Genomic DNA, 10,000 nt, shown 5'->3' on the forward strand with positions numbered 1-10,000 from the left:
GTAAAGAATAACCAATGTAATTAATGGAATAAAATATTTTGACTTTGACTTTGTCTCTCTCTCTCTCTCTCTGTCTCTGTCTCTCTCTCGCTCTCTCTCGCTCTCTCTCGCTCTCTCTCGCTCTCTCTCTCTCTCTCTCTCTCTCTCTCTCTCTCTCTCTCTCTCTCTCTCTCTCTCTCTCTCTCTCTCTCTCTTAAAACGAAAACATTAAACTAATGCTAATGTGTGTGTGTGCGTGTGTGAGAGAGTTTGAGTGTGAGCTTGAGTTTGTGTGAGTGTGAAAGTGAGCGTGAGTGTGAGTGTGTGTGTGTGTGTATGTTTGTGTGAGTGTGTGTGTTTGTCTGTGCGTATGTGTGTCAATGTATAGATGCATCGATGTGTACATTTTATCTTTTATCAGTAGCGAATTTCTAGCGTCGATGACATGTGGACACCTGGCGCCCGTAGATAATAATGATAATGTAATACTAATAATGATGATAATGACAAAAAATAATAACAATAATAACAATGGTAATAACAAGAATAACAACAATGATACTGGTAGGGACAATAGTAATGATAATGATGATGATGGTGATCATAATAAAAATAATGCTCATAATAGAAATAATAATAATATTGATAATAATAGAAATAATAATGATAACAATAAGAATAGTAATAATAATGTTAATAATATTGATAATTATAATAACAACGATGATGATGATCATCATTATTATTATTATTACTATTATCGTTATTATCATCATTGCTATTACAATCACCATCATCGTTACTGTAATAATTATCATTTTTGTTATTCTTATTCTTATTATATATCATTATAATTGTCATCATCATGATTAGTATCATAATTTTTATCACCATTATTACTTTAACCAATTAGGTATATTGATGATAAATGGAAATAATGATCATGTCAATATAATCAAAATTGCTCTCTCTCTCTCTCTCTCTCTCTCTCTCTCTCTCTCTCTCTCTCTCTCTCTCTCTCTCTCTCTCTCTCTCTCTCTCTCTCTGTCTGTCTGTCTGTCTGTCTGCCTCTCGCATTAACAGGCATAAACACACACACACACATTTATATATATATATATATATATATATATATATATATATATATATATATATATTGTTACGAAACACGGACAGATTCACGTGTAAGTGCCTCACACAACCCTCCCTGTATGGCTGTATGCTGCACTTCTTTAACTGCCTGTCCCACGGGGTTCGGTGAGCAGCCTTTGACGAGTGTTTGGCACTCAGGGCACTGAATGAAGTTGGCGGGTGAAGGACAAACAGGTAGCAATTTTATTTTATTTGTAGGAACTAGTCACCTGTATCCGAGGAAAGGCGCTCACCTCACACATGCGCACAACTTGATCACCTTATTCCATCTCTGTGTCCTCCTTAGAGAGAGCAACACAATCGAGATCGCAGCGACCGTCACGGACCGTCCTCGCTCTCCCAGATCTCCTTTCGAACGGCCCGCCACTGCCCTCTCGGAGCCAATCACGACGCCGGATTCTCCTCCTGCCTTGCAGGCAGCCAATCACGCAACGGCGCGGTTTTGGCGGGCTTTTCGGCGCCCTGAACATACACATATTTTGGCGGGCTTTTCATCGCCACGAACACAAACACACTTACATTATTATAGTACACTTTTTGTAACAATATATATATATATTTGTGTGTGTGTATTTATGTTTGTATATGTACACACACACACACTAAAATACTGTCTGCTACAGGAAAAACTCATCGTAAGCAAAGAAAGAAAGGAAAAGTACAATTACAAAAGAGGTGATTAGAGAAGCCTTAAAGATTTATTTGATAACATAAACTGGGAAACACTTCTGGATGATGAGAACCTTGATGTTCAGTATGCAAAATTTTGTGAGATCTATAAAAAAGGAGTGGAAAAATTCATACCCAAATTCTAAATTGAAGCAAGAAATGGCCAAAAATGGTTCAACGACAAATGCAAGAAAATGAGGGGAAAAAAGCATCTCCTTTGGAAAAGATTCAGAAGGCATAGATCTCAGGCAGCATATGAAAGATATAAAGTAGGAAGAAATGAGTATACCCAAACCATGAGAGAGGCGAAATTAGACTTTGAAAAGGACATAATAAACAAATGCACAAGTCAACCAAAACTCTTCTTTAACTACATAAATAGTAAAACTAAAAGTAGGGATCAAATTAGCGCTATCAAAGACAATAACATTATATATTCTAAGGAGGAAGAAATGTGTGAAATCCTAAATGAGAAATTTCAGTCAGTGTTTGTTCAGGATCCATGCTTTGATATGGCAAATACCCGTACAGACGTAAAGAACATCGAAAACATCACCCTCAAAAAGAACGAAATAAAAGATCTGCTAAAAGGATTAGACAAGACCAAAGCAGAGGGACCAGATGAAATTTCTAACTGGGTTCTTAGGGAATGTGTCGAAGAGCTGTGTACTCCTTTATTGTTAATATTTCAAAATTCACTAAGACAAGGTAAACTACCAAAAAGTTGGAAATTCGCAAATGTTACACCCTTATATAAGAGCGGCGACAAACAAAACCCACTAAATTATAGACCAGTTTCATTAACTAGTGTAGTATGCAAACTGCTAGAAAGAATAATTAGAAAACAATGGGTTGAAATGCTTGAAAAATACGAAATGATATCAAATAAACAATTTGGTTTTAGAGAAGGAAGGTCGTGTGTAACAAATCTCCTCTGTTTTTATAATAGAGTATCTGAAATATTTCAAAAAAGAGACGGCTGGGTGGATTGTGTGTATTTAGACTTTAAGAAGGCTTTTGATAAGGTGTCTCATAGAAGACTACTATGGAAACTAGAGCACCTAGGTGAAGTGAAAGGTAACCTACTCGCATGGATGAAAGACTTTCTTCATGAAAGACAAATGAGCACAGTAATTAGAGGAAAGCATTCTACATGGCGACGAGTAACCAGCAGAGTGCCTCAAAGATCGGTGTTGGCGCCAATTATGTTCACTACTTTCGTCAATGATTTAGAGTCAAACATAAGCCCAGGTAGTTATCTGAATATGTTTGCAGATGACGCCAAGATACAAAAGAGGATAACAGACAACGTCCCATGCCATTGCCTCCAAAGTGACATCGAGAACTTATTCACATGGAGTTGTACATGGAAAATGGAATTCAATACCAATAAATGCCACGTAGTCAGGTTTGGAGAAAGTAGAAATCGCCCACTATTCCAATACAAATTAGGGGACGCAGTATTAGACACAGCTGACAGGGAAAAAGATCTTGGGATAATCATAAATAGAAACCTAAATCCAAATGACCATACAAATGAAAAGGTCCACAAAATGTTAGGACTGCTTGCCAACATGAAGAGGGCATTCGTGTATGTGGACGAAGATATGGTAAAGAAGATTATTAAAGCAATCATAAGACCAGCTCTTGAGTACGGTGCAGTGGTATGGAGTCCACACTTGAGAAAAGATATTGACAAACTGGAAAGAGTCCAAAGAGCGGCGATAAGATGGGCACCTACCCTAAGAGATCTGAGTTACGAAGACAGACTACAAGAATTAGGACTTATAACCTTGGAAGAAAGAAGGAAAAGGGAGTACATGATTATGCTTTTCAACTGCATTACAGGAAGAGTGAAGATAGATAAGGATGACTTTGATCTTGAACACAAGAAGAACGAGAGGACACAACAAAAAGTTGAAAGTAAAAAGAGGTGATAAAGATGTCAAGAAATATAGTTTCCCAAACAGAATTATTGAATTGTGGAACAGTCTCCCCAATCAAGTAGTGTGTGCCAAAACTGTGCATCAATTAAAAAAGTTATATGATAATTTAAATATAGCAGACGGGACCACCTGAGCATAGCTCTTCTCCCGTATCCTAACAACTAGGTAAGAACAACTAGGTATGAACACACACACACACACACACACACACACACACACACACACACACACACACACACACACACACACACGCACATACATACGCACACACACACACACACACACACACACACACACACACACACACACACACACACACACACACACACACACACACACACACACACACACACGCACACACGCACATACATACATACGTACACACACACACACACACACACACACACGCACATACATACATACGTACACACACACACACACACACACACACACACACACACACACACACACACACACACACACACACACACACACGCACACACACACACACACACACACACACACACACACACACACACACACACACACACACACACACACATGGTATTCATACGTAAACATCTGTCAGGATCCAGGGAATATAGACTACACGTCTAAAACCCTATAAAAGAAGAAAGAAGAAACATCTGTCTATTTGTATGCATGAAAGCTTTATTAACAGTCACAAACTAAGCTCGTATCTCATTTTGTTTTAGGCTCGTGGCGTCGGCTTCGATGTAAACAAAAACAGTGTCGCTTCTCTTGCCTGTGTTTGTGGTTCCGGTGGCTGGAGGAAACGCAATTGATCTCTGTAGGCAAGTATACTTTGCTTGACTGCTCTGATAAAGAAAGTCTGATAAGTTCATAATATTACAGAAATATGATTGCGGAATAAAGCCAGACGTACCTAAAAACCTTTTTTCTTAGGCCGAGTTGCGCCGAGAATTCAAATTGTTTCTTACAGGCTGCAACTCCTTGAGGGTTAGATTGGTATACTTTTATGCTTTTTATTGAATACAGAATGGAAATTTTGCAGTTCTCCAACAAATGAAATGAAATTAATATTCCGAAAACGTTTTTATTGGGATATACCAAATATGGGAGGGTTTTGATGAAAAGATTGTTACTGGATGCACAACACTATCGGCCCTCGTCGATGAACATGGTTTGGAAATTACACATAAACATTATTTCTGCTAGCGTATGCTGCGTTTGGAACTGCTTGTCTTGTTCGTCCAGGCACCTTGTCCAGGACCAGCAGGACAAGTGGGCCGCATTTGGAACCTCCAAGACCCTTTCTGCCCAGAATGCTTGTTCTTTGCTACTTTTATGATTACTTTTAATCATGGGTATTCCATATAATATATTGCTCTCAGAATTCTTTCCAATATTTATCATGTTGTGTATAGCAAAATTTTCAAAAGACTCTAAAGTTGTAATTCTCTCATTGTTTGGTGAAACAGTTGAATAGATACTTAAAAAAAGAAGAAAAAAATAAAAGTAAAGAAAAAGTATGAGGCACAGAGAATAGCAAAGATTTATTGACCAAAACTTAGTTTTGAGATAATCAAATTTGAAAGTTTGGAAGATTTTATCTCTGTGATGATTACATAGATTTTGTTCCGGTTTGTCTTGAAGAATACCTCTATTTAGGGCCTTTTACTAGTGTTACTAAAATTTTGCAATGATATACTAAAAAAAAGTGTTGCCATTTCAAGAAGGTCCCATATTTCTTCAAACACACACAAAAAAAGTAATTTTTTAATCTATTTATTTTAACTAAATGAAAGGCTTTTTATGGGTTGTTAAGAATGTATAGCAAAATTCCTTAATTTGTGTTTTATCTTTTTGGGGGATGATGCAGTGTGACTGAGACTTCCCAGGCATCCTTCAGTTGATGTGATGCACTCATTGGCTGAATACGTGGGTGTGACTATGTGTGTGTGACAGAGATTCAGTTCCCAGCCAGCCAGGGGGCGGTGAGGCCCAAGATGGTCATGGTGAAGGAGTATTGCTATAGCATTCTCACATTTGTACCTGTGTCTGAAATCCAAATGAGACTAAGAAATAAAGGCTGGCACTACATGCTGGTAACTGCAACTCCCTACCCCCCCTTTTGGTCAATTGGACCTTGCTATTCTTACTGCCTCATATGAAAGGAAAGATGTGGAACTATATTAGTCTGATTGACAATAACTCCACTATGAAGGTACTAAAGGTACACTACATTGGGAAAAAAAAATGATGGTAGCCTTGTCTTTGCTGTGACCTTTATAATTTTTAAGGAATCTTTTTACAGATACAAAAATTAAATGAAGACCAAATAATTTTTAATGTGTAATCTATTGGAATTAGACAGCAAATTATGAGTGAGTATTTTCCTATACCTGTCTACCATGAGCAATCATCACCGAGCTCTGGTAGTGGTGAGAAATTTTAGGGGGATCTATGTAGTCATGTACACATGTAGGAATTCTCCAATCGATTTCTTTACAGAAAGTCCCAGAAGAGAGAACAGTGGGAGGCTCAGCGCTGGAGTAAGTTGCAAGAATCTTCAGGTGCCACTCAGTCTCTGGAGACGGCACAATGGCAGCAACTCCAACCCCTGGCAACCTTCTTGATGAATTTGAAGAAGCCTTTCAGGTACTGTAAAGGTTTTGTTTTTTGTTTGAATTACTTTTATGTATGCCCCCACCTAATATACTATATATGTAGTTTTAGGAACTAAAAACTTTACAAATGTAAGAATGAAAGTATTATTAGACAGTATGTTCTGAGTTTTATACATATCATATATTGGTCCTTGAACTTTAAGGGGACCGTGCCAGATGGAAAGGAGGTCAAATTTTCACTAGTATATAGTATTGATACATGGATGAGGAAACTACCAAATGAGCATTAAAGCCCAGCTATGGCTAGTTCTCGGACAATGGAGGCAAGACCCGCTAATCACCGGGAGAGGTATATCGCTAATGAGTGCCCAGGTACACCCATATGGACTTTTGCTTTTTGCAATCATGCATACAGCATTTGATTATAACATTGCACATAGATATGAGTTCATGAATGTTCAAGGAACACTTTTATAGCAATATCAGAAAAAAAAATTATATCCGTGATTTGTGACAAAATATTTTGTAAAATATATGTAACAGAAATGTAAGTTTTGTATCCTTTTTCACACGAAATATGCTTCCATCAAGACTCTCTGGTGATATGTTGTAGCTTACGAAGTACAAAGCACTAATGTTTAAAAATAGCTGTATAAGTAAGGATTGAAATATTTCCGTTAGACTTCACTCAACAGTCGTTACGTCACAGCATTGGTAATTTTGATTTGATTGAAATTGGTCAGTACCGCTGTAAAGGGCATTTCAGTATGAAGGGTACTTAAAAGTTGGATTTTAGAATTTCGGACATATAAGTGAGATACTGATTATTTCTTATTGAAGGTGATAGTACACAGTAATACCCGCTCTGAAATAAAAACTATGTGGAATTTAGAGCTCATTTGTGTGCGCAGTTTTCGTCGAGTTTTGAAAAAGCTATCGCATCTTTTGTGCATTTTTGATACAATATATTAAGTTTAGATGTTCTTGTAGGTCTTAGGTACCATAAATATACAAATATCCCACCACACAACCAGTTAATAAAGACAATTATCAAAGAAAGCAGTTTGATAGGGATAAGTAATATATTTTATTCCTTTACATATAAAAATCAGTATAAGCCTACCAAATGAGGATGATTAAATTTTTAAACTTTATGTGTATGTCTTTACATACATATGATCCTCCTCAAAAATTATTAACACCCAGTGACCATTGCCCCCTCCCCCCCACTTATGTGAAGCATGGGAAAAATTTAACTACTTCGGTAATTCTGGAATCTCATGTATGAAATTTATATGCTTTTAAAATTCTCAAAATTTAACCACAATGTTGTGTTCATGGTAGGACTTTGTAACTAGGATGATTTTGTACTGATATTGCCAACCACAATTCTCTAATTCTTCAAAACTGAAGTGAAGAAGAAGAAAAAAATAACACCAGATCGGATTAGATTAGTTGTCTCTATGGTAAAATGCATTTATTTAACTTTTCGGATAAAGATATCTACTTTTTATAAACAACAAACAAACAAAAAAATTCATACCTTTACAGAAAAACATCCCTGTTGAAAATGAAAATTCCTGTTGACTTGGTAATCATCATTTCACAAAGTACACTTATAATTTTTTTTCTTTTTGATATATAACATCATTAGATTCAGAGAAAAATAACAGAGGTAACGAACTTTGGCAAGTTGCCAAAATATAAAACGTGTTCTCTCTGTTGTTTGTTTACATAACCATCGGTACATCCTAATTCTTGTAATTTTCTTGCGTTTCAAATGCAGTTTGTTGCTTTCGCTAGAGCTTTGAAGCCCTGAAAATGTGTAAATGGCCTATTTTTGAATTTTGGCTTAAATCAAAAACTTTAATTTTTTTTAAAGCTTAACCCATCAGCGACGGGTAAAAATTTTGTCAAGTTTACGTATGCGCCGGCTTGTTGTTTGCACCCGGCTCGATCGGTAGTTTGCGAGCGACATATAGCACCTAAAAGCTTTTATTTTTCTAAAATTTATGAAAATATTAAAATTTTGAAGGTTTACTTTCACTTTAGGTGCCATTGCCTAAAATCTTTACCATATAAATGAAGCCGCTACTAGTGGAGGAAAACAACCTCCGTCCGATGAGCCAGTAGCACGGGAATAGGCATGGCATGATGCCCTCGGTGTTTGGTCCACAACAACCAAAAGGAGTACTCTGTGTCAAGAAGTCCCCCCCACCCCCCAAAAAAAAATAATAAAAATAAATAAATATAAAAAATCAGGCTTTTGCACAGCCTTAGGCTAGGATTGATCTATCACAAGTAATTTGGGGGGATCATTCAGTAAAGAACTGTGGCAGTTAGGATGCACTGAAGACGAAGAATAAAAAGCGATTAAAAAAAAAAAATTTGGTGGGTTAAAATTAAGTATGAAATGAAGCACAATTCTATACTCTATATCGTGCAAAAAGAATCAATCAATTATGTGTAACCGATATTTTTTTATGATGTAATGTAGGACGTATGTGATTTTTCATTCTGCGCACTGTTTTAATCTCACTTTGTTTTTTTTTGTATTTTTCTTGACCATCCACATCTCATAATTTATCAGATTTGGCATCACTGGAATGCTGTTGATAACTACTAATCAAATACAAGAGAAAGAGTCGGCAGAAGTCATGAATGAGCGCATAACTTGAACAGTGTCTCAGGAATGAGTGTGTGGCCAGAAATATCTACGTCTGCCTTAGCATGGTCATGACATCACTCATGATTTATGCCACCTTGACCTGTCTTGGCTCTGTCTTGCTGGTCAGATGTGGAGGAGATTTTGCATCCCAGTTGGGGGCGCGGGTGTTGGTAGCCCCTCTCCCGTAAGGGGCACAATTCACTCTCAATGGCAGAAATATATAAATACTGCACGATCTAACCCCATCATTTCCAGGTGATTATTCATGTTCTTCCCACCTATGAAATCTTGCATTGTTGCTTTTGTTCTTTAGTGCCTACCAAATGCGATTATAAGTGCCCGCTAGATTTCATGTGGAATCCATCAATACCAAATTTAATGGAGTTTGAAATGTGGCAAGTTCTAGAAAATTATCCGTCTTTTTAAAAGATTTTTGAAATATAAAACTACTGTTCTTGTTTTGTAGTGATTTATTTCAGAAATTGCCAAGCTATTGTTCAAATTGGTGCTCCCAATTCTAGGTATATTAAAGCTTTATTTGTTTGTTTGTCTTTATTGTTTGATATTTATTCCTTGCTACATGTGGTTATACAACTTCTCAGTCTATTTTGTTCAAATCTACATTCCGAAGCTCTTTAATGGCCAGTGTAATAGTCTGTGCTTTACTCTGTACATAACAACTCTGAAGGGTTTCACAAATCTTTCTTTTAGATTCATGCATAACTTCAAGGTTAGAAAAATGGAACAATTAGACAGATGTATAACTTGCATGCAGGGCAAATTACTAGGAAATAGCTATACGGTACTAAGTTAATAATAGATGATTTGGTAGTGTTCCTAAAGTACAGTTATATGGATTACAAGTGAGCAGTTAGTAAGTGAGCAGTGCTGCTGTCTGATTTTAGATAATCTTGTTAATTTTTTTCTTATAGAACTGCATGGCTCCTCTCACTAAAGAAGATAACTTTAATGCT

At 36.7% G+C, this 10,000-nt stretch overlaps 1 protein-coding gene across 1 annotated transcript in view; it reads left to right on the forward strand.

The window, feature by feature from the left end:
- Window positions 1-6,216: 6,216 nt before the first annotated feature.
- MED28 (mediator complex subunit 28) overlaps window positions 6,217-10,000 on the forward strand; it is a 10,439-nt gene continuing 6,655 nt past the window's right edge. Inside the window, exons 1-2 of the mRNA XM_027357210.2 lie at window positions 6,217-6,389; window positions 9,959-10,000. The exon at window positions 9,959-10,000 is cut by the window's right edge and continues 138 nt beyond it. Coding sequence (XP_027213011.1) covers window positions 6,333-6,389; window positions 9,959-10,000 — 99 coding nt within the window. The 5' untranslated portion in view covers window positions 6,217-6,332. The remainder of the gene's footprint in view (window positions 6,390-9,958) is intronic.

Source organism: Penaeus vannamei, chromosome 10 (genome assembly GCF_042767895.1).
Source record: "Penaeus vannamei isolate JL-2024 chromosome 10, ASM4276789v1, whole genome shotgun sequence".
Lineage (NCBI taxonomy): Eukaryota > Metazoa > Arthropoda > Malacostraca > Decapoda > Penaeidae > Penaeus > Penaeus vannamei.